We start from the raw sequence: 27926 nt of genomic DNA on the forward strand, positions 1-27926 counted from the left end.
TGGAAGAGATCCCTTAAAGGGATAAGTTCGCCTTTGTACTTATAATAAGCTCTTTTTCCTGTGTGTTGTATTATTTTCTGGTACAATAAAGTGTTTTACTACTACTACTAAAACTCACAAAAGTAGAGCTAATAATAAGTATGGGCAATTCTTGCAAAAAGCAAGAAAAAGTTGATTCACCCATTTTTATTATGTGTTACTGAGAACAGATCCTGTCACTATTTTGAAAGCGATTAATTTTAAAATGTAGTCGTAAATTAGAACTTTCCTTTGCTAATCCTCACTCACTCACTCACTTTGAGTTTTGTATTTTTGGTGGTGGGTTGTTATATTTATTTGCGTATTTATTTTTATTTTTGCGGTGGGGTGGTGGGAAAATTAATTCTAAAAATACGCAAGTAATTATAACAGGTTAGCACTGATTGACTTGCACGTTATATATTCGCGGATTAGCAAAGGAAAGTTCTAGTTTACGATTAACATGGATTTCCGCAAAGTAACGCCTGATTCCATCGATTATTTAAAATGTAGTATCATAACACTTTAAGTTCGCGCGTTTTGTACACATATTAGTCCCAATAAATGTCAACGGCGATGTAAACAACACAAAACTACACATATGTAGGTACATACAGACTTGATATTGCAGTATAGAAACGAAATGATAGGTTGAACTCATAATCATAATTGAAACGACGACACCGTCCACGGGATAGATAATAGTACATTACGATACAAGTGCGTAAAAAAGGAAGTTCGAAACGAGTGGCGATAAATTAAAACACGACCGAAGGGAGTGTTTTAAATCGACACGAGTTACGAATTTCCTTTTCGCACGTGTATCGTACGACGTTTTTCAGTACAGATGAGCCTCCGAAGTTTCGACCTGGCATATAATGAACCACTTCTCGCACTAGTGCGTAAAAAAAACACCATCTGTGCTGAAAAATTATTAACCCGTCACCACACATGATCACATTGACCATACAAACCATCTATTACAAATTTACATGTTCTGTGTACAGTTATCGCTCGCACGGGTTGTGCCGCGGCCGCGCCCGCGCGCCGCGCGCGTCGTGCGCGCTGCTGGCACGCGCGGGGCACGCACAAGAACTGCTGCAGCACGTAGCCGTTTATAGAGAATTGGACCAGGTTTCTAATTCTAATTATTTGTCAAACATGTGTCAATTAAAAATCGAAATAAGATGTCATATATTAAAGAAAAAATGACGAGCACCACCAGTGGTGAAGGTGAAGTGGCGAAGTGGCCTGGGGGTTCATGGCGTTTGGCCCGGATTGCTAAAAGACGCCAGTTTGAATCCGGCCTTCACCACTGGTGGTGCTCGTCATTTTTTCTTTAATATATGACATCTTATTTCGATTTTTAATTTATATATCGTAGTGTGACTACATAAAAAACACAAATCAAAATATTTGTTAAAATAGTTTGATTTGTTCCCATAGTTGCGTAAACATGTGTCAAGTTACTAATGGGTTGGCAACGCGCACGTGACACTCCTTGAGTTGCAGGCGTACCGCTTTCCATCAGGCGGACCGTGTGCTTGTTTGCGACCTACGTAGTATAAAAAATCATGTATTTTTTCTGTGCGAATTTACTTGTTTAAATTGGTAGAACTAGCAATGTCATGTATCAAGTGGTCTTTCTACGCCGTACAATCAACCAATTGGAACCCTAGGCCACTGTAGAACTATGTCATAGTGACGTTATAAATCAGATTGTAAGAAATCTCTTACTGCTTGTCATTTTGACATGGTTGTAGTGTGGCCTAGGGTTCCAATTGGTTTACCGTACGTGTATCTGTCCGTGTGTGTGGCATCGTAGCTCCGGAACGGATGAACCGATTTAGATTTCGTTTTTTTTGGTCTGAAAGCGGAGTTAGTCGGGAGTGTTCTTAGCCATGTTTCATGAAAATCGATCTACGAGGGACGTTCAAAAAATAATGAGAATTGATATGTTCCTGTATCTTGATTTAATTTTTCTTAACTTGTCCATGTAGCAGTACTCATTAAAGTGAAATTGCATAATTCAAATTTTTACTACTTTCATTTGTTTTTCTTTGATATGTAAATAATTGACACAAGGTGGGGGATGAAAATTTTCAGTAAAATAAGAGCATGTTTTCATGAATATTTGACATGTCGTGAGTTCATTTCTGACATGAATATCAAAAATAATCATACTTTAAATTAAAGCTGGGTTTATCCTTTGTTAGTAATAGCAATAAAAAAGTTCGTATAGATACATTTTCAAACGGTATGGTATCCAAAAAAAATCTAGGTGCTGTTTTGGGTCATGTTCAAGATTTTTACAGATTATCACGAAAATTGAGAATATAGATTGGAAACAAAATTACGTTAGTATTAAAGAAGAACATACAATCATTTTAATATTAAAAAAATGATTAGTTACAATAAGAACATTTTAAATAAACAAATAATAATGTTTTTGGCCTTCAAAATGACAGTCGACAGGGCCGAATCCTCAAATTGCCGAGGGTTCTGCTCAAGTTAGTGTATTTAAAGCTACAAGTGACATACCTAATATTGAAGGTAATATAAGGATCATTAATATTCAAATAATTAATTGAAATACGGTTGTACTCACGTTATTATATCGCTATTGCTGCGACATGTTTGAATATGTCTCACGGAAGTTTAACGTGTATCATTAATATTTTATACCCGGCCTTTAAATAAAATTGTAATATAATCGCTACTCTGAAGTATAATGAAGTGAAGTGCTTACTGACATGGTATTTAGACTATCGTTAAGATTTTAATTTTTAAAGGGGGCAAAAAAGTAATAATTGAAAAAATTTAATATGTAAATAAATAACAAAAGAGTTACTTTTAATTATAAAAATATAAGGATACTTACATTCTTATGTTTTAATACTCATTATCATTACTTATTAAACGCCCCTCGTACTATGTCACGGTCGGGGGTTTTTTCATAATTTTATTTTTTGGAGGAATAGACTATAAGCCGGGTCCGCATGCAGCAAGGCACATCCCGAGGCAATGTACTCGTTTTTTTTTTTAATATTATAAATGGGCTTACTCTTGGCCACAAATTAGCCAGATGGAGGGAGCTCGCCCAGAAGATGCCTGTTCACTCCTGATTTGAAGGTTGCCGGGTTATATGAGCTCGGAAATATAGCCGCCGGCAAGGAATTCCACTGCTTGGCAGTGCGCATAAGAAAAGAAGAAGCAAAGCGCTTCGTGCGAATTTGTGCAGCAAATATCCAATATTATACGTACCTCGACCGAGCAAACCGCGCGCACTGCCTCGGCCTAGCCACGTCTACATAGCATGTTTGCCGCGCGAGGAAATTGCCTCGTTCTGTGTGGACCGGGTTATAGATTTGTCTTGACATCCAAGAAGTTTTAAAGATCTGAGCACGACCCTGTAAATGTCAAATAAATTTTAATTTGTCACTATAGAAAACACTATCCGGTATCCGTTCGGACGCAACACTACAATCATATCTGGGCGAATACCGGATATCAGTTGCATCTCTAATTTCCACATCATAATACTGCTGATTTTAGATTCGATCTTAATTTAGTTATTTTGCTTTTTTAACCCCCGACGCAAAAAACGACGGGGTGTTATAAGTTTGACGTGTCTGTCTGTCTGTCTGTCTGTTTGTCTGTCTGTGTGTGTGTCTGTCTGTGGCACCGTAGCTCCCGAACGGGTGAACCGATTTCGATTTAGTTTTTTTGTCTGAAAGCTGAGTTAGTCGGGAGTGTTCTTAGCCATGTTTCATGAAAATCGGTCCACTAAGTCGCGGTCGGGGGTTTTTTCAAAATTTTAATTTTGTGGTTAGGTTATTAAATAGATACCCTCTTTCTAGATCATAAGTCGCAAATGCGGCTGCGGAATTCAGGACGAGCCTCCGCAGCAAGAAGAAGATCATGCAGACGCCTTCACTGCGCTCGTGATTCCTTATTCACCCTCTTCCAACTTAGACAAAGGAGATATAGTAACAGACATGCCCAATAATGATAAAGATGATGTTTATACACCCTTAGCTAACTTAGAAAAAGATGCTAAGAATGATGAAAACAATGATGATGTTACTACCAAAGTTGAAGATCTAAACAAAACAGAAGTAGCTATTGAGATACTAAGGAAAATAACTGATGATAAAAGTAATGATGCAAATGAGTTAAAAGAAAACAATCTCAAGGATATTGTTGAATCCAAAATAATTGAAGATGATAATGATATTAAAAATAACGATGGAAACGAATCAAATGACAATTCAAAAAACAGACCCAAAGATAGTGTTGTATCGAATGATAATTGTATTGATAATAATAGTGAAAATGTTGCAAATTATGAAGAAAATAAACTCAAAGAAAAATCAAAAGTAACTGAAGATAATATTAAAGACAATGATGAGAAGGAATCAAATGCAAAAGAAAAGTCAGATAGTGTTGAAACTAAAGTTAGTGAAAATAGAACTAGAGAAACAAATTTAGAGTGTAATAAGTGTAATAAGGTACGGACTAGTGTTGATAAAGAGTGTTGTGAAGTCAAGAAAGAAGATATTGCAAGTGTGGACCTGAGTACTGCTATTGCTTTGATTAATAGGTAAGTTATACACCCTTGATCCTTGACGACCGGTCTGGCGCGGTAGTGACCCTGCCTGCTCCGCCGCGATCCTGGGTTCAAATCCCGGTAAGGACATTTAATTGTGTGACGAATTCAGATATTTGTTCCTGTCATGGATGTTTTCTATGTATAATAAGTATGTATATCGTCGCCTAGCACCCATAGTACAAGCTTTGCTTAGTTTGGGGCTAGGTTGATCTATGTAAGGTGTCGTCCAATATTTATATATTTATTTATATCTACAGTCCTTTTTTTGTGGTGCGCAGGGCCCGAGGGCCCCACGGTCTTGTATTTTGTTTACCTTTAGTGTTTTCACGCGAGGCCGCAGGCCGAGCTGCAGATAGATAGTGTTCCCACGTGGAACACTTTTTACACACTTATTATTGTTCTGCGTGGGAGTTGGACCTCCGGCCCGCCGTTTCGCTTTTTACACACTTTTATTATTGTTCTGCCTGAGAGCACTGTCTGTCCGCAGCGCATCGGGGACGCTCCGGGCCTTCTGCCCTACGCGGAGCTCGGCCTTCGGCCTTCGCTGGGTTTTGAAGTTCAGCGTTGGGCCTCCGGCCCGCCGCTTCGCTTTTTAGATATTTATTATTGTTATTATGCCTGGGAGCACTGTCTGTCCGCAGCTCGGTCTGCGGCCTTCGCTAGTTAGTTTCGTCCCCTTCTCAATAGCGGCATCCACATTATTAGTTTCACTTCTTCTCCACGCACTATTTTTTTCTTTCTAGATACTGCGGCAAACTACCCTCGGACACATTCACCCGCCTCGCCCCGTCGTACCGAACAGAAAAAGTCAGTATACGGACCCCTTCCGGATTTCAAGACGCTTGGGTGTGCACCCTAAGGCTGCCACTCAACTGTCCTGTCAAATACAACATTGTGGTGAGTGACAGGCTATCTCAATTCTCAGGGTGCGCCAAAGTTCATATAAAATTGTTATATAGATTATTGGTAGTCCGAAAATGTTTCTCATACAATTTTACATTACAACGATCATTATTTATAACAATTTTATGTTAATAACTATCGTAACTTCGAATTCTTATGTTCATAATGTCATTCATCATAAATACGTTTTATACTAATGTTTATGTTTATATACTTATTGATCATAACGATTGCGAGTAATATAATTTATCGTTATATTATTGTTAACAGAACAGACATGACATGTGACAGTCCAGTTAGGTGCGACGACGAGCGTAGCGAGGAGGAGCGTGTTAGGTTGACCGTGAGCGAACCAGAAACGAATTTTTAATGTAAATTGTATATGTCACTGTAAAAACTTCAAGCGCGCTTCTATAAATGGCACAAGTTTTTCATAGAACTTCCCCAAAACTTTTTAAATAATTTTATGATGAATGATTTTCTTAAACACAAAATTATGAACGTTATTAAATATTTGTATAGAATTTATGATGAAAAATTTTCGACTATATGATTATTATGAACAGTGATAGTAGTACTATTGATAATAATGAAACAAAATTATGATAAGTAAAATTATGAGAAAAGATCATTCGGAGCACAAATCGGTATAAACAATAATTTTATATGAGCCAATATGGACCCCAATTCTCAGTTATAACCAAATCTTGGCACTAAAAAAAACGGCCACGAGTGTGTCGGGCCACGCTCCATGTAGGCTTCCGCAGTTTCACGTATTTTTTTCAAAAGGTTCAACCTATCAAGTTCAAAATAATTTTCCTAGAAAGTGTTTATAAAGTTCTACTTTTGTGATTTTTTTTCATATTTATGGTTCAAAAAGGGGGTGGGGGGCACATTTTTTTCAACTTTAGAGCGTGCGCAGACAGAGAGCGGTCTAGAGTTCTGCGTTCCGCGTTCAGCGTTCTGCGTTCTTTAGAATGTACCGAGTCTGTAGCAGCAACGCACACAGCGGGCAGTCTGCCCGCGGCGGTCAAAGCGGAACGCCGCGTTCTAGCGTTCTTTTCCCGCCGAGACAGAGAACGCCGGAACGCGGGGATGTTCGAGGTTGCAAACACAGAAAAAATAATGAATTGGTTAGGAAAAAGAAGAATTTCTGAGGTCAAATCTACGGATAGTACACGACGAAATGCTGTTATGTTTATTTTATCCTTAATAAATAATTACAATGTTCTAAAAATACAGCCAGACTTTATTTTTCTCAATTAATGAAACTATTCATCGACATGCGAATTAAAATATCTAATCGCTGTTCATCTGTAAGGAGAATTTAATAGATGGAATTTTTGAGCAATAATTCTTCATAGGAAAACGAACTTTCCTGTGACATGTTGCATGTACAAAGACCCAAACGAAACTAGAACGCGAGAATTTGAACGCCGCCTGTGTGCGTTGGAGCTCTTGAGCGGTCAACGGTCACCAGAACGCGGAACTCTGACAGAACGCAGACCGCTCTCTGTCTGCGCACGCTCTCAGGAGCAATTATTTCCAAAAATATAAACAGTATCAAAAAATGATTTTAGTAAACCCCTATTCATTTTTAAATACCTATCTAACCGTATTATATCGCACGTTAGGGTTGAACTGAAAAAAGAAATTACTCCCCACTTTACGTATAAGGGGGTACCCCAATAAAACATTTTTTCCAATTTTTATTTTACCACTTTGTCGGCGTGATTGATATACGTATTGGTAATTTGGTATCAAATTTCAGCATTCTAGTGCTAACGATTACTGAGATTATACGCGGACGGACGGACAGACATGGCGAAACTATAAGGGTTCCTAGTTGACTACGGAACCCTAAAAAAGCGGCTTAAAAATGTAGGCCTCACCGGCCAATTGTTAAACCACCGAAGTCTTATATTTACAGGGTCACCCGATGCCTACAAGAGTGCTGGCCCGAAGAATGGCGGCATTGCAAGCTTGTCGCATACTACACAAGTCTGGGGAACTCGACGATAATCTTATGCCTATAGGTAGGTTCTTTCCTAATGCGCACTGCTTAATAGGCTTGTGCCGTTTCGTTCGTTGATCGGAGCGCTCCGATCTCGTTCAATCGCTCCCATGAACTAGTTCGCTCTTTTAGATCTTTTGCTCATTTAGTTCAGCCAGACCAGCGACCACTGCGGTCGGAAAGATCAGAACGAATGGGACCGAATAGTGTCAAAATTATACGAATAGTCCACAGATAGTAACATTCCGGGCCGAAAGGTTGTAAGTAACCGAAGTTTAATATGAAAACTTGACGTTTTTTTGTTGCTCTGCTAAGTAGCTCTCGCTCTCGGTCGGCGCAGTCACACACTCGTTCTCGATCCAAACCGCTCGCGCTCGCCGATCCTATACTGAACTAAATGAGCAAAGACCGATTCTCAGAGCACGGAAAGATTCAGTTCATTTCGGTCATTGATGGGATTTTATTCCTAACAGTTCATAGTTCGTGAACGACACAAGCCTACTGCTTAACATGCTCCTTGCTCCCCTCATCTGTATTCCCGGCCGAATACTAAAATATGGGTGTATTCAAGTCAAGAGTGAATAGGCTATTACTGAACCAGTTAGAAAAACTTGTATGTGGGTTTCGTTTTCTGTCAACCCCTTATTTGCCAAGAGTGGCACTGATACTTTAGTAGTTCCATGTGCTCTGCCTACCCCTTCATGGGATACAGGCGTGATTGTATGTATGTATGTATGTGGGTAGTTTTGCACAATGTAATTTTCCTCAATTTGGATTTCTTTCAACCCCTTTTTGCCAAGAGTGGCACTGAAACTTAGTAGTTCATGTGCTCTGCCTACCCCTTAATGAGATACAGGCATGATTATATGTTAATTTTCCTCAGTCACTCGTTGACCTGGCACTGAAAGTGTTCGAAACGTCGGGATGAATTGCAAATTCATTATATGCGATATAATCCGTTAGCATAGTTTTACTTATTGTACAACCAATTGTGGCCTGTGTGGTGACGGGTTAAGAATTTCACCACCCCCTTTCTTCCCGTGGGTGTCGTAGAAGGCGACTGTGGGATATGGGTTAAATTGTGGCGTAGGCGAGAGGCTGGCAACCTGTCACTGCAATGTCACAGTTTCGTTTTCTTTCAACCCCTTATTTGCCAAGAGTGGCACTGAAGCTTTAGTAGTTTCATGTGTTCTGCCTACCCCTTTATGGGATACAGGCGTGATTGTATGTTGTATGTATGTATGTACTTATTGTAATATGCTCTAGGTCTGAAATAAACGATATTTAATTGTATTTTTATTTATTATTTTATAATGTGTTGCTTTAGGCAAGGAGAACTTCAAGGCGGGCGAGTTAGAAGCTTGTGCCGAGGCGGACGCGAGGCCTGGCACCACGAAGAGGCGGCAATACTATTACAAAAGAGTAAGTACCTACACTGTACCTCATCAAAAACATATTAAAACATTTTAATAACGAAACTTCCCTGTGACACTGTCAGCACAGTATAATAAAGAGTACTATCGTACAGTATGGCCACTCCCGCTCCCCGCTGAATGTGCCGCCCACCCTCTCTCGGTTACCTCACAGTTACCGCCTGTCACCGCGAACAGTCGACCTGTCATATCTCACTCATACAAGCATGGTACGCGTTCACCTACACGAGCTTAGACTGTGTGCTAGGAACGCGCCTCTTTCATATATTTGATCGCCAGTGTCCGAGATGTGCTGTCAGTGTCGTTCTCATGTACCTATTTATTTATCTGTGCATATACAGAGTGGGGCCTGTAACAAAGGCGAAGAATTGAACTGTAGGCTATTCTCCTTATACTGATCAACATTTGTTCAGTGACTTTTAAAAATTATGATGTCTTTAAATTTTTTATTTTTCATACAAAATAAATATTAGCTTCAATGTACGCCATTATTGTTGTCATTGACGTTGTCTGTCACACTTTAGACTTAACAGAGTTCGCAATACATTACCTCTTAGAAAAAACTTTCAAGGGTGATAAATATCAAAATACAAGTTTTTTTTAAAAGTCGCCGAACAAATGTTGATCAGTATAAGGATAATATAGGACAGTATAATAGCCTAGAGTTCAATTCTTCGCCTTTGTTACAGGCCCCACTCTGTATATCATTGTTTTTTCTTTGCTGTATATTTTGCTGAGGTGTGCCGATAAAGAGTTTTCTATCGATCTATATCTATAATCTGTAATCTATGTCATTTTTGCAGACTGCACGTGCCTTCACAAACTGCGAGCCCATCGTGGATACAACCGATGAGCAGTTAGCGGAAGAGACAGACGGACACACAGAGACAATTACAAGTAAGTTACTATACATACATACAATTACGCCCGTATCCCATAAAGATGTAGTCTGTTCGGAAAGTGAAGAGTCGTGGAATGTATTGGACCCCATACCATACATTTCACGACTCTTTTTGTTAATATAAATGAGCTTACTCTGCGAAGCGCTGGTAGCCTAGCGGTAAGTACGTGCGACTTTCGTTCCGGAGGTCGCGGGTTCGAACCCCGGCTCATACCAATGAGTTTTTCGTAATTTATGTGCGAAATTTCATTTGATATTTGCCAGTCGCTTTTGGTGAAGGAAAACATCGTGAGGAAACAGGACTAATTCCAATAAGGTCTAGTTTACCCTTCGGGTTGGAAGGTCAGATGGCAGTAGCTTTCGTTAAAACTAGTACCTACGCCAAATCAAAGCGGACCCAAGGCTCCCATGAGCCGTGGCAAATGCCGATATAATGCAAGGAGGATGAAATGGGATTATTCTTGGCCACAGACTAGCCAAAGGCAGGCTCTTCTCTTTCGAAACGGAGTGTAGGCAGAGCACATGAAACTACTCAACTTTCAGTACCACTCTTGGCAATTAACGGCTCAGCCACGACATTGGTCTAAGCGCGACAGCGGTGAGCGGCGGCCATGCATTGGAGCGAGACACAGCGATGGGACTTTTCATTCGCACGTATGGCCGCCGCTCACCGCTGTCGCGCTTAGACCAATGTCGTGGCTGAGCCGTAAGGGGTTGAAAGAAAAAGAAACTTGCCCGGGACTCAAACGTAAAAAGTAAATATTAGTACAGTAGTAGTAAACTCTTTATTGTACAAATTGTACAATTAATAACAAAAAATATAGTAAAGAACAGTACAAAGGCGATTCCAGTTAACCTTTGAGTGAATGAGAGGATAAAGAGAGACGAGGGTGACAAATGCAGCAACATGTACAACAAGGTACCAGAAAGACAAATAATTAAATAAATACACACATAATTTACGGGAATAAACAAAATATTACATAAAAAAAACCGGCCAAGAGCGTGTCGGGCCACGCTCAGTGTAGGATTCCGTAGTTTTCCGTATTTTTCTCAAAAACTACTGAACCTATCAAGTTCAAAACAATTTTCCTAGAAAGTCTTTATATAGTTCTACTTTTGTGATTTTTTTCATATTTTTTAATCATATGGTTCAAAAGTTAGAGGGTGGGGGGGGGCACACTTTTTTATCCTTTAGGAGCGATTATTTCCGAAAATATTAAAATTATCAAAAAACGATTTTAGTAAACCCTTATTCATTTTTAAATACCTATCCAACAATATATCACACGTTGGGGTTGGAATGAAAAAAAATATCAGTCCCCACTTTACATGTAGGGGGAGTACCCTAATAAAACTTTTTTTATTTTATTTTTGCACTTTGTCGGCGTGATTGATATACATATCGGTACCAAATTTCAGCTTTCTAGTGCTAACGATTACTGAGATTATCCGCGGACGGACGGACAGACAGATATGGCGAAACTATAAGGGTTCCTAGTTGACTACGGAACCCTAAAAAAAGAATTGGAGAAATTACACTAAAATTTTGAAAAGAACAATTGAGAATTTACCTGATTTTATCATGGGTTTCCGCAAAGAAACACCTAAAGATAATTTTCCTAATTATTGTTACAGGTAGTAACGTGCTATACGCGATATCTTGCACCCTCTGGTGCGCACTACCCGAGCGATACAACACTAGGGGAAGGAGGCTGCACGCCCCACAGCTAGCGAAGCAAGCGTGTGGCGTGCTCATGAGAGTTCACCAGCCTGACAGGTAAGTAAAGCAGTAGGTAAGTCTGGTATGTCGGCGAAATGTCGCCAGTCTGTCGGTATACAGGTCACACTTCGGAGAGTGTGCTCAGGAGCTACACGAGCTTATTTTTTTTACCCTGTGGCAAACCGTTATACGGTTCGCCTGATGGAAAGTCTTTGGTATGTCGGCGAAATGTCGCCAGTCTGTCGGTATACAGGTCACACTTCGGAGAGTGTTCTCAGGAGCTACACGAGCTTATTTTTTTTACACGGTGCCAAACCGTTATACGGGTCGCCTGATGGAAAATCTTTGGTATGTCGGCGAAATGTCGCCAGTCTGTCGGTATACAGGTCACACTTCGGAGAGTGTGCTCAAGAGCTACACGAGCTTATTTTTTTAATACCACGTCGGTGGCAAACTGTTATACGGGTCGCCTGATGGAAAGCGGTCACCGTAACCTATGGACGCCGTCATTTTACCATAGTAAGTTTAGACGAATAGCCCGTTTCCATCCTTACTTGGTAGATATTTCACCATTCGCACAAAATTTTTTACAAGCTTTTATTTACTAAACCTATCCCGTTGTCTGTCTGTAATCAAATATTGCAAGTTAAAGACCCACTTCCCGGTTTCCAATTGAGCTGAAATTTTGTACAAATATTTAAATCACGTGACAATGCAATATTATGGTAGCATGAAGCTGATCTGATGATGGAGCAGAAAGGTGGCCAAAAGAACTCTGTAATAAAACGTCGTATCCCCATCAAGTAAGAGGTTTTTAGAAACGTCTCGGAGAACAGTACATGACTGTTGAAATAAATGTACAGTCGGCGATAAAATCTTGTGGCAAAAATGTTTTTTTTTACGAAATATACGCACTGCCAAGGAGTGGAATTTCTTGCCGGCGGCTATATTTCCGAGCTCATATAACCCGGTAACCTTCAAATCAAAAGTGAACAGGCATCTTCTAGGCGAGCTCATTCCATCGTAAGCCACGTCTGTGGCCAAGAGTAAGCCCATTTATAAAAATAAAAAAAATCGTAGGCCACATCTTCGCCTAGGCTAGTCTGTGGCAGAATTGGAGTCTGATTTAGGTTTCACCATTTTTGTAAACACACCATTGACAAGTAAATCCATACATTCATTCATTCACAGATTACAAATTCCATCGTTCCCGGTATACACGCGTTCTGGCGAAGTGCGGGTAACTGTAGCCCCCGCCGCCAACGCCGATACTAGACTCAGCCCGAGACGAAAACAACTCATCACTAGGTAAGCAAATTCTAAATAAAAATAAACTAGTATTTGCCAGCGGCTTCGCTCGCTTTAAATTCGAAAATTGCGGAATGCTCTATACAAACTTTTTTTATATAGGAGTTTCCTAAGATTGGAACCGAGAGCACGGGAGGCGGAGAGTGGCCATAATATACGATAGTGCTCTTTATCATACTGTGTTATAGTAATTATTGACGACCGGTCTGGCGCAGTCGGTAGTGACCCTGCCTGCTGCGCCGCGGTCCCGGGTTCGAATTAGGGATTGCAGTACCGGTACTGTTTCAAAGAACCGGGATTTTCGGTACCGAAGCAATACGGAACCGGGATTTCCCGGGATTTTCGGTACTTTCGGGACTGGTCAATTTTTTTCGCTTTTTCAAATAAAACAACATATTTTTTGGCATTTCACATCTTTTATTATTATATTACCATAGCCGAACCGTACCGCCTTCGATGGGCGTATTATTTTATCTGTATGTTTTTATTATAAGGAAACGGGAGTCGGGAGAACAAGCAAAAAATCGTGAAGAATTCCGCTTAAACCCGACTATCTGGCCACCATAGGCTTTAATGGTTACCGTTGCAATACATTGCTCCGATTAAGCTATCTGCTATTACTGGGAGATGTTTAATGGATTAGTAAAAGAAATAAGACAAAATACTATTAAAGAAATATAATAATTGATTATAGACCGGCAGTAAAATTCACAAAATTCCCCAAATATGTAATTTGAAGCAAAGAATGTAAACTAAAGGAAACAAAACATTTGAGATGGTGCACAATTTTTTTGCTAGTCAGAGGGAACGTTCTCGAGAAAATTAGTCATTTTCTGGAAATTTCTGTGGAATACCGTAATACCACATTATACGTAAACATTTTTTTTAAGTTAAGCATGTTTATAGCAGTTATCCTTTAAAGTTAGACATAAGCCATTGCCGACTTTTTTTCTAGGCCTAAATTTATGTATAAGAACGACAATTCCACCATACATTATTTTGTTATAAGTCGATCGGTACTTACGGGCAGGGTTTTCGATTGAAGCTCTTAAGCAGCGTGATTTTTACCGACTTTTAGCACATATAGTCATGTTTTAATAATCAATTTATAATAACAAAACCTTAAACATTCCTCAAGAATCACTCCATTCATACATAGGTGAAAAACGCATAAATATCCGTTTAGTAGTTTTTGAGTCTATCGCAAAATTCGCGAACACAGTTTTATAACATGCAGAAAAATGAGTCAAATGAGAAATGAGATTGAGAGAGAAAAACTAAATACACAAATTAATATAACAAACCTTCACCAAAAATACAAAACTCGACTGCTGAACTGGCTAGTGGGGCTAGCTAGGGTATCGCGGTGGCCACAGCTGCCAGGCTGCCACTGCCACCCTCTATTAAATAGTGATTAAGCGCGTTTTACTGTACCTATGCCTATTTTTTAACTGTTTAAATAATTTAAACAGAAATAAATACATTTTGTAGCAAAAATGGCACTAAAAAGTATTTCCCGAAAGTACCGAAAGTACCGGGATTTTTCAAGTTGATTTCCCGGTTCTTTGCTTGGCCAAAAATCCCGGGAATTCCCGGTACTTTCGGTACCGGTATTTCCCGGGAGCAAACCCTAGTTCGAATCCCGGTAAGGGCATTTATTTGTGTGATGAGCACAGATATTTGTTCCTGAGTCATGGATGTTTTCTATGTATATAAGTATTTATATATTATATATATCGTTGTCTGAGTACCCACAACACAAGCCTTCTTGAGCTTACCGTGGGCCTTAGTCAATCTGTGTCTATAATATTTATTTATTTTATTTATTTTTATTTTTAATTATTGCGGTCATAGAGTATATTGAATAGTATGACATAGAGTTATCAGTCAAGATTTTCGAATGCAGCGCCATCTATTATTAAGTTACGACAACTTTTTATGTGACTTTCCATTCCTAAAGGTTCCTTACAGCACATAAAACATTTGGACCCTTTAGACATGGAGCGCCACATACCATCATTGACATCTAGCGAAAAATTTGGACATCAAAAAAATACTTATACATTTTACGACAACAAGTCATTACCCAGTTTGCGGGGGTAACAGTGACATCTGGCGAACAACTTGCACTACGGCATATAATTGTTTTTCACGCCCTCTATCGTTGAGTTTCTTAAATATATCCTAAGTACATCGGATTTACTATTTCCTTTGACTTATAATGCTCGGCGGTAGGAGTGGTAAATAATACTCTTACTTCCAGTGCAGTAATGAATCAAGAATGAATGAATGGTTTATTAGAAGATGCTTGGGCTTATATAGTTAACGCCTACGTGCGTGACATTTAGATTGACATTTAACAGTTGTTTTAACATAGATATTAGGGATGTACCGACTAGTCGCCGACTAGTCGGGAAAGCCGACTATCCGGCGTGTGGTTGTAGTCGGCGAATAGTCGGCGACTAGTCGGCAAAACAGGCCGATTAGTCGGCACTTTACAAGTCATAGAAAAATAGTACAAAATTAAATTAACAGCTGATATAATTGTATTATGTACCGATTCGTTACGGCTCAGCCACGACATTGGTCTAAGCGCGGCAGCGGTGAGCGGCAGCCATACGTGCGAATGAAAAGTCCCATCGCTGTGTCTCGCTCCAATGTATGGCCGCCGCTCACCGCTGCCGCGCTTAGACCAATGTCGTGGCTGGGCCGTTATACCTTGGTTAGTTAAAAGAACAAATATCTGTGATCATCACAAAAATAAATGTCCTACCTAGGGCTACCGGGTGTCATAGGCAGGATCACTAGCCTACCCACTAAGCCAAACCGGTTGTTAAAAATAGGAAAATGTATAAATATTCACATAGACCTTTGAAAAATTGAACTTGTGAAAAAAATTAAAAGCGCGAACGAAGGACCAAAAATGTAATTCTAAAATTCTGATGAATTTAGTCAAAAATTATGCTCTGGCCGACTAGCCGACTAATCGGCCACCCAAGCGCCGACTAGTCGGCCTAGTCGGTCAAATCAATAGTCGGTACATCCCTAATAGATATTAATTATGGCTAATTTAGGTCGGGCCTTTACAATGATAAACAAGCTGCGTCACGACTACACTACAGACTGAAAACACCGTGATTGTATGTATATGTATGTATGTATAAGCTTTATTGTACATAAAGGAAACAAAAGAGACACAGTTACAGTGTCAGTAATATACAATGTAGGCGGACTTATCCCTTAATGGGATCTCTTCCAGTCAACCTTTGAGGAAATGAGTAGAAGCGAATTAACGATGAGTGACGAATTCAAAAATGTACAACCACTAAAAGAATTAAATGCAAATTTACAAAATGCAATTTTATTGTGGTTACAAAATGAATCTAATACGCTTTCGTACGCAGGTTCATGCGCTTCGTCTTCGCGGATGTGCTGCGCGTGCGCCGCCGCGGCATGACGCTCGAGCCGGAGTCTTGCACGCACAATAACTACTACGTCGTGCCTACTGTTAAAGGTACGTCAAATCAAAGACATATCGTCACTACTTTGAAAAAAACTTGTATCTCCTTTTTGCTGTGTACCGTCAACTGGGGTGACTTTAGGAAAATTTGGGGTTACTTTGATGGTATTAGAGCGGCTTTAAAATTAACATTATTCGTTATTTACTGAAACTGTTCATGTAACTAGTTAGATCAATATATATTCTTGTACATATACCATAGAAAACCGCGAATTTACTTACATTATGACTTAAAAACTAGATTTTCAAAGTCGCCCCTGCATTTTCAAGCCACCCCGGTTAACGGTACTTAACACAGCAAAGCAGTTTGTGCACTTCTTTTTGCTGTGTACTTAACACAGCAAAAGGGAATAGTACAAGTTTCTAATGGGGTGGCAACGCGCATGTGACACTGTTTGAGTTGCAGGCGTCCATAGGTTACGGTGACCGCTTTACGTCAGGCGGGCCGTATGCTTGTTTGCCACCGACGTAGTATAAAAAAAATATCTTCTGTCAATGAAAAGAAAATTGTAGTAAGTATGTATAGAATGCATATAGACTTACTGCGTTTTAACTTTGAGGAGCAGTGTGAGATACGAGATTATTTCAAAGTAGTGACGATATGTAACTCCGTATAGACAGGTAAAGTCTAAGAAAAAAACGTACCTCAAAACCATAATGAAAAAGGTACGGTGGCTAAGATGGCGTTACACCTTTGGGGTACGCTCAGCTAGATGGCGCTAATATTAATATTTGACATTTTAACACATATCAAGCTAATATGGGCCAAATTGTCAAAACTGAGGTTCAAAAGTTTTAAGCCTGTGTCGAGAGATGGCAGTCTATGCACTGCGATTACACATTTTACTTTGACAGTAACTCTCTATAATACTCGATCCTCTTTGCCTACTAGTAAAGTACCTAATGTTAAGGTAGGTTTGTTTTTGCTCAGTGTTGCCTTGCAGAAATTTTCACCAGTCGCCACTGCTCCATATAGACAGGTAAAGTCTAAGAAAAAAATGTACCTCAAAACTATAATGAAAAAGGTACGGTGGCCAAGCTGGCGTTACACCTTTGGGGAACGCTCGCCTAGAGAGCGCTAATAAAAATATTTGACACTTTGACACATATCAAGCTAAGAATATGGGCCAAATTGTCAAAACTGAGGTTCAAAAGTTTTAAGCCTGTGTCGAGAGATGGCAGTCTATGCACTATTACACATTTTACTTTGACAGTAACTCTCTATAATACTCGATCCTCTTTGGTCAAATATATTACCAGCCGGTGTAATAATGCTTCAAATTTTATCACTTACCCCTTTAGATAAAGTATCCGTCACGCCATATAGGAATAAGTAAGTTGACGAGTGGATGACGCTAGATGTCGCTACAAGTAACTTGCATTTACTGATGTATGGAGTTACAACTATTTCCTTACTTATTCCTATATGCCTATATTAACCACCGTTAAGAGATTCCTCTGTATTATACACCCTGTTTTTACTGAATTCCGTTAACTTTAATTGAAGGTTCATCATCATCCTCCTTGCGTTATCCCGGCATCCTCATGGGAGCCTGGGGTCCGCTGTGACAACTAATCCCAAGATTTGGCGTAGGCACTAGTGTTACGAAAGCGACTGCCATCTGACATCTGCTTTAAGGGAAGGTTCTTTAGATCAAATACAATTAATTTCTCTAAGAAACTAGCGTCTTGACTCTTACGGTTATCGAGTTATTAAAAAAATAAAGATAATTACTGAACACGTGTGTGACAGCCTTTACCAATTGCTAATGTTATTTGTTTTGGCATGTGCCGTCAATCACTTGACTAGACATTAACTTGAATGTTATTAATATTGTCTTCGGTTACCGCGATAGTTACTCATGAAATAAAACTATGGAAACGGATTAAATAAAAAATGTAAATAGTTCGAAACGTCGGGATGAATTTTAAATTCATTATACGCGATTTAATCCGTTTCCATAGTTTTATTTTTTGAATGTTTTTCTTAAAAAAAATGTTTCGAATTTAACAAAAAGCTATATTTAGGGTGGTTCCTGATGATGAACCTAACTGCGTGTCGAATTTAACGGAAAACAAAAAAAAAACACGGTGTATTTCTATTTACACGTTTTGTTATATTTAACAGTAAACAACCCAGATGGCAGCACCAAAGTGGATATCGACTGGAAGTTCCTGGAGCAAATATACCAGTACACGGAAGAGAAGGCCCACGCGGAGCTGGAGAAACCGGTGCTCTGGGCCGAAGAGGGGAAGAACGAGGAAAAACGGCCAGGGGGGGGCGAAGTATGGGTGAAGAAGGGTGATGAAGCTAAAGTAAGTACATACATACATACATACATACAATCACGCCTGCATCCCATAAAGGGGTAGGCAGAGCACATGAAACTACTTAAGCTTCAGTGCCACTCTTGGCATATAAGGGGTTGAAAGAAAACGAAACTGTGACATTGCAGTGACAGGTTGCCAGCCTCTCGCCTACGCCACAATTTAACCCATATCCCATAGTCGCCTTCTACGACACCCACGGGAAGAAAGGGGGTGGTGAAATTCTTAACCCGTCATTACACAGGCTAAAGTAAGTGTATATAAAATATTCGAAAAACAGCCCGGACACAGAAATATACCTAACATTCATAGCGATGTAGGAGGTAGGGCATAGCAAATGATTTTCCGCTTTGTGTGGTAGGGCACAGCACAGCGGATATCGTCTCGCTCGAATCTAGAGCAGAGCCCAACTGGCGAAGTACCTCCGCCTTACAGAAGACCGCAGCCAAATAGCACTAGACCCTACTCATAGTGTTGTGTTCCTGCCGGTGAGTAAGGCTGCCAGAGCTCAACGAGGGTGCGCTGTGCTGGTGACGGAAGGACCTACGGAACTAAATTTGTTCCGTCTATTGTCCTTTGAATCATCGGCAACCCAAACCCTCCTTGGAACTTACATTGTACACTTTTTTGCCGTGTACTTAACACAGCAAAAGGGAGTGTACAAGTTTCTAATGGGTCGGCAACGCGCATGTGACACCCCTTGAGTTGCAGGCGTCCATAGGTTGCCGTGACCGCTTTCTATCAGGTGGGACCCAGTCAATCTGTGTAATAATGTCCTTTAATATTTATTTTACAGTTTACATAATTATATAAGAAACTAAGACTACTTAAAAGCTAGCTAATGTCTAAAATTCCGTTTTGTGTGTTCGAAAAACAGCCCGGACACAGAAATATACCTAACATTCATAGCGATGTAGGAGGTAGGGCATAGCAAATGATTTTCCGCTTTGTGTGGTAGGGCACAGCACAGCGGATATCGTCTCGCTCGAATCTAGAGCAGAGCCCAACTGGGGTAGTACCTCCGCCTTACAGAAGACCGCAGCCAAATAGCACTAGACCCTACTCATAGTGTTGTGTTCCTGTCGGTGAGTAAGGCTGCCAGAGCTCAACGAGGGTGCGGTGTGCTGATGACGGGAGGACTTACGGAACTAACTTGTTCCGTTTATTGTCCTTTGAGTCGTCGGCAACCCGAACCCTCCTTGGAACTTGTACACTCCTTTTTGCTGTGTACTTAACACAGCAAAAGGGAATGTACAAGTTTCTAATGGGGTGGCAACGCGCATGTGACAGTGTTTGAGTTGCAGGCGTCCATAGGTTACGGTGACCGCTTTACATCAGGCGGGCCGTATACTTGTTTGCCACCGACGTAGTATAAAAAAAATAAAAAAAATAAAAAAATAGGCCCTCAAGGCATTGTACCAAGGATACTGGCGACATTTCCTCGCTGTATCGCAATGCTGATACGTTGTGCGAGGAAGTCGCCAGCTCTTCGGTCACCAGTTACCTCAACCAGACGCTTCGCGATTTCTGTGAACAACTTGTTCGCGCTGGGACCCCATGGACCTAGAGTTTCTACGCCAAATATGTTCATGTAAATAAAGAGGATTTTTTTTTTACAGTCAGAAAACCAGGATAAGAGGAAAGTGAAGAAGATGGATAACCCCCTGCTGAAGCCGGGAGAAATCTTCGTATTCGACCCTGAGAAATACAGGGAGGCGGTCGTCACACCCTGGTACCGGAATCAGGACCAACCTCAGGTAGATATACAGCCAAGACGAGACGAGACAATAGCTTGTGCCCCGCAGAATCGCTCGCTTTAAATTCGAAAATTGCGGAATGTTCCATACAAACTTCCATCCACCATTTTAGCACACCTCGGACACTGGCGATCAAATATATGAAAGAGGCGCGTTCCTAGCACAGTCTAAGCTCGTGTAGGTGAACGCGTACCATGCTTGTATGAGTGAGATATGACAGGTCGACTGTTCGCGTTTTCAACAGGCGGTAACTGTGAGGTAACCGAGAGGGGGTGGGCGGCACTTTCAGCGGGGAGCGGGAGTGGCCATACTGTACGATAGTACTCTTTATTATACTGTGATTTTAGGGAAGTGGGGGATTAGATAGAGATATAAAGTAGCCTATGTCACTCTCCATCCCTTAAACTATCTCCACTTAAAAAATCACGTCAATACGTCGCTCCGTATTGCCGTGAAAGACGGATAAACAAACAGACACACACACAGTTTCCCATTTATAATATTAGTATGTATGGATTGCCGTCGACGGATACGTCTTAGAGAACATCATATCGTTCTTACTATATCAATATTTCACAGACGTTTCTCATCATCCTCCTTGCGTTATCCCGGCATTTGCCACGGCTCGTGGGAGCCTGCGGTCCGCTTTGACAACTAATCCCAAGATTTGGCGAAGGCACTAGTTTTTACGAAATCGACTGCCATCTGACCTTCCAACCCGAAGGGTAAACTAGACCTTATTGGAATTAGTCCGTTTACCTCGCGATGTTTTCCTTCACCGAAAAGCGACTGGCAAATATCAAATGACATTTCGCACATACATTTCGAAAAACTCATTGGTGCGAGCCGGGGTTCGAACCCGCGACCTCCGGAACGAAAGTCGCACGTACTTACCGCTAGGCTATGTGCGCTTCTATTTCACAGACGTTTCTATTTTTTTTTAAATTAACGTTGTCTTTTTTCCCCAGTTCTTCCTAGTGGCCGAAATATGTTCCAACCTGACCCCAGACTCGGAATTCCCGTCGGACACACACACAAGCTTCCGTGACTACTACAAGAGCAAATATGGCGTCGCACTCACACAGTCAAACCAGCCGTTGCTAGACGTGGACCACACTAGCGCCCGGCTCAATCTACTCACACCCAGGTATATAAGATAAGATAAGATCACAAGAGCAAATATGGCGTCGCACTCACACAGTCAAACCAGCCGCTGCTAGACGTGGACCACATTAGCGCCCGGCTCAATCTACTCACACCCAGGTATATAAGATAAGATAAGATCACAAGAGCAAATATGGCGTCGCACTCACACAGTCAAACCAGCCGCTGCTAGACGTGGACCACATTAGCGCCCGGCTCAATCTACTCACACCCAGGTATATAAGATAAGATAAGATCACAAGAGCAAATATGGCGTCGCACTCACACAGTCACACCAGCCGCTGCTAGACGTGGACCACACTAGCGCCCGGCTCAATCTACTCACACCCCGGTATATAAGATAAGATAAGATTACAAGAGCAAATATGGCGTCGCACTCACACAGTCAAACCAGCCGCTGCTAGACGTGGACCACACTAGCGCCCGGCTCAATCTACTCACACCCAGGTATATAAGATTAAGATAAGATTACAAGAGCAAATATGGCGTCGCACTCACACAGTCAAACCAGCCGCTGCTAGACGTGGACCACACTAGCGCCCGGCTCAATCTACTCACACCCAGGTATATAAGATTAAGATAAGATTACAAGAGCAAATATGGCGTCGCACTCACACAGTCAAACCAGCCGCTGCTAGACGTGGACCACACTAGCGCCCGGCTCAATCTACTCACACCCAGGTATATAAGATTAAGATAAGATTACAAGAGCAAATATGGCGTCGCACTCACACAGTCAAACCAGCCGCTGCTAGACGTGGACCACACTAGCGCCCGGCTCAATCTACTCACACCCAGGTATATAAGATAAGATAAGATTACAAGAGCAAATATGGCGTCGCACTCACACAGTCAAACCAGCCGCTGCTAGACGAGGACCACACTAGCGCCCGGCTCAATCTACTCACACCCAGGTATATAAGATAAGATAAGATTACAAGAGCAAATATGGCGTCGCACTCACACAGTCAAACTAGCCGCTGCTAGACGTGGGCCACACTAGCGCCCGGCTCAATCTACTCACACCCAGGTATATAAGATAAGATAAGATTACAAGAGCAAATATGGCGTCGCACTCACACAGTCAAACCAGCCGCTGCTAGACGAGGACCACACTAGCGCCCGGCTCAATCTACTCACACCCAGGTATATAAGATAAGATAAGATTACAAGAGCAAATATGGCGTCGCACTCACACAGTCAAACCAGCCGCTGCTAGACGTGGACCACACTAGCGCCCGGCTCAATCTACTCACACCCATGTATATAAGATAAGATAAGATTACAAGAGCAAATATGGCGTCGCACTCACACAGTCAAACCAGCCGCTGCTAGACGTGGACCACACTAGCGCCCGGCTCAATCTACTCACACCCAGGTATATAAGATAAGATAAGATAAGATTACAAGAGCAAATATGGCGTCGCACTCACACAGTTAAACCAGCCGCTGCTAGACGTGGACCAAACTAGCGCCCGGCTCAATCTACTCACACCCAGGTATATAAGATAAGATAAGATAAGATTACAAGAGCAAATATGGCGTCGCACTCACACAGTCAAACCAGCCGCTGCTAGACGTGGACCACACTAGCGCCCGGCTCAATCTACTCACACCCAGGTATATAAGATAAGATGAGATTACAAGAGCGAATATGGCGTCGCACTCACACAGTCAAACCAGCCGCTGCTAGACGTGGGCCACACTAGCGCCCGGCTCAATTTACTCACACCCAGGTATATAACATAAGATAAGATTACAAGAGCAAATATGGCGTCGCACTCACACAGTCAAACCAGCCGTTGCTAGACGTGGACCACACTAGCGCCCGGCTCAATCTACTCACACCCAGGTATATAAGATAAGATAAGATTACAAGAGCAAATATGGCGTCGCACTCACACAGTCAAACCAGCCGCTGCTAGACGTGGACCACACTAGCGCCCGGCTCAATCTACTCACACCCACTATATAAGATAAGATAAGATCACAAGAGCAAATATGGCGTCGCACTCACACAGTCAAACCAGCCGCTGCTAGACGTGGACCACACTAGCGCCCGGCTCAATCTACTCACACCCAGGTATATAAGATAAGATAAGATTACAAGAGCAAATATGGCGTCGCACTCACACAGTCAAATCAGCCGCTGTTAGACGTGGACCACACTAGCGCCCGGCTCAATCTACTCACACCCAGGTATATAAGATAAGATAAGATTACAAGAGCAAATATGGCGTCGCACTCACACAGTCAAACCAGCCGCTGCTAGACGTGGGCCACACTAGCGCCCGGCTCAATCTACTCACACCCAGGTATATAAGATAAGATAAGATTACAAGAGCAAATATGGCGTCGCACTCACACAGTCAAACCAGCCGTTGCTAGACGTGGACCACACTAGCGCCCGGCTCAATCTACTCACACCCAGGTATATAAGATAAGATAAGATTACAAGAGCAAATATGGCGTCGCACTCACACAGTCAAACCAGCCGCTGCTAGACGTGGGCCACACTAGCGCCCGGCTCAATCTACTCACACCCAGGTATATAAGATAAGATAAGATTACAAGAGCAAATATGGCGTCGCACTCACACAGTCAAACCAGCCGCTGCTAGACGTGGACCACACTAGCGCCCGACTCAATCTACTCACACCCAGGTATATAAGATAAGATAAGATTACAAGAGCAAATATGGCGACGCACTCACACAGTCAAACCAGCCGCTGCTAGACGTGGACCACACTAGCGCCCGGCTCAATCTACTCACACCCAGGTATATAAGATAAGATAAGATTACAAGAGCAAATACGGCGTCGCACTCACACAGTCAAACCAGCCGCTGCTAGACGTGGGCCACACTAGCGCCCGGCTCAATCTACTCACACCCAGGAATATAAGATAAGATAAGATTACAAGAGCAAATATGGCGTCGCACTCACACAGTCAAACCAGCCGCTGCTAGACGTGGGCCACACTAGCGCCCGGCTCAATCTACTCACACCCTCTACTCACACCCAGGAATATAAGATAAGATAAGATTACAAGAGCAAATACGGCGTCGCACTCACACAGTCAAACCAGCCGCTGCTAGACGTGGGCCACACTAGCGCCCGGCTCAATCTACTCACACCCAGGAATATAAGATAAGATAAGATTACAAGAGCAAATATGGCGTCGCACTCACACAGTCAAACCAGCCGCTGCTAGACGTGGACCACACTAGCGCCCGGCTCAATCTACTCACACCCAGGTATATAAGATAAGATAAGATTACAAGAGCAAATATGGCGTCGCACTCACACAGTCAAACCAGCCGCTGCTAGACGTGGACCACACTAGCGCCCGGCTCAATCTACTCACACCCAGGTATATAAGATAAGATTACAAGAGCAAATATGGCGTCGCACTCACACAGTCAAACCAGCCGCTGCTAGACGTGGGCCACACTAGCGCCCGGCTCAATCTACTCACACCCAGGAATATAAGATAAGATAAGATTACAAGAGCAAATATGGCGTCGCACTCACACAGTCAAACCAGCCGCTGCTAGACGTGGGCCACACTAGCGCCCGGCTCAATCTACTCACACCCAGGAATATAAGATAAGATAAGATTACAAGAGCAAATACGGCGTCGCACTCACACAGTCAAACCAGCCGCTGCTAGACGTGGGCCACACTAGCGCCCGGCTCAATCTACTCACACCCAGGAATATAAGATAAGATAAGATTACAAGAGCAAATATGGCGTCGCACTCACACAGTCAAACCAGCCGCTGCTAGACGTGGACCACACTAGCGCCCGGCTCAATCTACTCACACCCAGGTATATAAGATAAGATAAGATTACAAGAGCAAATATGGCGTCGCACTCACACAGTCAAACCAGCCGCTGCTAGACGTGGACCACACTAGCGCCCGGCTCAATCTACTCACACCCAGGTATATAAGATAAGATAAGATCACAAGAGCAAATATGGCGTCGCACTCACACAGTCAAACCAGCCGCTGCTAGACGTGGGCCACACTAGCGCCCGGCTCAAAAGAAGTACACGAAAGAAAAAACGACAAGGCTCACTGGTGGCCGAGCCGGGAATCGAACCCGGCTCTTCGGCTTACGCGGCTAACGTCTTTACTACTAGATCACCCGCCCGCCGTTGTACCCGACGAAATTGTTCTAGTGTATGTTATCTCTGATAAGACTAGGCGCCTTTTGACCAACTCTAAGGGCGAGAAATTTGTGCTTGCACCTCCTATATGAATCCTTTGCAGCAGGCCTAGCACATGATGGCCGCGGGAGTATGTCGCCGCGAGATAGACTACCTGTCCTTATGTCATTAATACAATTAGACAAAGACGTGTGATCTATCTCGCGGCGACATACTCCCGCGGCCATCATGTGCTAGGCCTACAGGATTACAATATAGCGAGAGAGATGGTGCTGCCATCTATACAACTAGGGAACAAATTTAATTATTTAATGGAATATTTTTTGATTTGTTCTTTTTCTCAAGTAGTCACACTACTATAAATTGAGATAGATATCATACACGAAAGAAACGAAAGAAAGTGGGCCTTGTCGTTTTTTCTTTCGTGTATGATATCTATTTCAATTTATATATAGTAGTGTTTCTTGAAAGTGTCAAGGAATGATTCATTCTCGTTCATTCTCATCCGCTTACATGTGTTGCTTGTACACATGGCACGCACACATACATAATACTCGGCGTATGTTTGTTTGAAGAGTTACTACTGTGCTTATACTATGCTTATACTTTTTTTCAAGCTTTTATTCAACTTGCCTTGTTAGTATGTTAGTTTGCGTCAAAACCTAGAAGCTAAAGACTAGAGATGGGCCGAATATTCGGTAAATATTCTGTATTCGGCATATTCGGCAAGTTTTTCAATGTTCGTATTCGGCCGAATAGTTCGGTTACATTGCCGAATATTTACCGAATAAACAAAGTAAATAACTAATGAAGATCTTACGTATTCCATTGCATAATAAGCTCCTATTTTAGTAGCTTTCAAAGGAACTACTAAAAATGCGTCAAAATATAAACACAATTGTTTTGTAAAAAAGTTAAAAAACCGTAGTTTAAGAGTTGAGAAGAGTTCAGAGTTTTAACTATAAAACTCCCGTGAGACTCATACATATTTAAAAATATTTTAAGCGGGTTACTCACGTATTAAGTCGATATAGCCGCGCGCACCGAGCAAGCGCCCGCAGTATGCGTCGCGCTCTCGACATGTAAAGGCGGGGTGTCGCTACTCTTGAGAAAGGCTCTCGAAATTGAGCCGAAACATGTCGAACGCTATATCGACTTAATACGTGAGTAACCCGCTTAAAATATTTTTTAAATATGAGTTCAGAGTTGTTTTAGTTATCCACTAAATCATAAGAACATAGTTGTAGTATGTATAACCATTATCAATCATTTCATAGTTTTAATCTTAACATTCGCTTTAAAAATATGGCGTAGCCGAATATTCGGCCGAATGTTCGGTTCGGTAAGAGCTGAACCGAATGTTCGGCCGAATATTCGTATTCGGCAAAGTCCGTATTCGGCCCATCTCTACTAAAGACCCACTTCCCGGTTTCCAATTGAGCTGAAATTTTGCACACATATGTAAATCACGTGACAATGCAATAGTATCATGGAGCTGATCTGATGATGGAGCAGAAAGGTGGTCTTAGGAACGCTGTCATGAAACGTCGTATCCCCATCGAGTAAGCGGGTTTTAAACGTCTCGGAGAGCAGTAGATGACTGTTGGAAGATAGGTATAGTCGGCGATAAAAGCTTGTGCCAAAAATGATATTTTTGCTGAAAAACTTTTTATTGGATGGGAGGCAAACGAGCAGACAGGTCGCCTGATGGTAAGCGATCACTGCCGCCCATGGACACCCGAAACACCAGAGGTGTTGGAGGTGCGTTGCCGGCCTTTAAGATGGGTGTACGCTCTTTTCTTGAAGATTTGTTTTTTTTTGTTTTCAGATACGTGAACCGTAAGGGCGTAGCTCTGCCCGTCTCCTCGGAGCGTACGCGGCGCGCCAAACGCGACCGTCTAGATCAGAAGCAGATATTGGTACCGGAGCTATGCACCGTGCACCCCTTCGCCGCGCCCCTGTGGTTCGCCACGGTAGCTCTACCCTGTGTACTTTATAGGTTAGTTCATAATTTACTAGCTTTTGCCCGCGGCTTCGCTCGCGTTAGAAAGAGACAAAAAGTAGCCTATGT

The 27926-nt window shown here is 41.9% G+C and overlaps 1 protein-coding gene across 1 annotated transcript in view; it reads left to right on the forward strand.

Annotated features, from left to right (window-relative positions):
* Positions 1-27926, forward strand: part of LOC125239053 (endoribonuclease Dcr-1) — an 86936-nt gene that overhangs the window by 19325 nt on the left and 39685 nt on the right. Inside the window, exons 12-24 of the mRNA XM_048146509.1 lie at positions 1026-1152; positions 3879-4621; positions 5374-5527; positions 7464-7569; positions 8875-8969; positions 9784-9877; positions 11520-11661; positions 12796-12912; positions 16317-16426; positions 18561-18748; positions 20380-20517; positions 21486-21664; positions 27684-27854. Of these exons, the coding sequence (XP_048002466.1) occupies positions 1026-1152; positions 3879-4621; positions 5374-5527; positions 7464-7569; positions 8875-8969; positions 9784-9877; positions 11520-11661; positions 12796-12912; positions 16317-16426; positions 18561-18748; positions 20380-20517; positions 21486-21664; positions 27684-27854 (2364 nt within the window). The remainder of the gene's footprint in view (positions 1-1025; positions 1153-3878; positions 4622-5373; positions 5528-7463; positions 7570-8874; positions 8970-9783; positions 9878-11519; positions 11662-12795; positions 12913-16316; positions 16427-18560; positions 18749-20379; positions 20518-21485; positions 21665-27683; positions 27855-27926) is intronic.

This window comes from Leguminivora glycinivorella, chromosome 25 (assembly GCF_023078275.1).
Source record: "Leguminivora glycinivorella isolate SPB_JAAS2020 chromosome 25, LegGlyc_1.1, whole genome shotgun sequence".
Taxonomy (NCBI): Eukaryota; Metazoa; Arthropoda; class Insecta; order Lepidoptera; family Tortricidae; genus Leguminivora; species Leguminivora glycinivorella.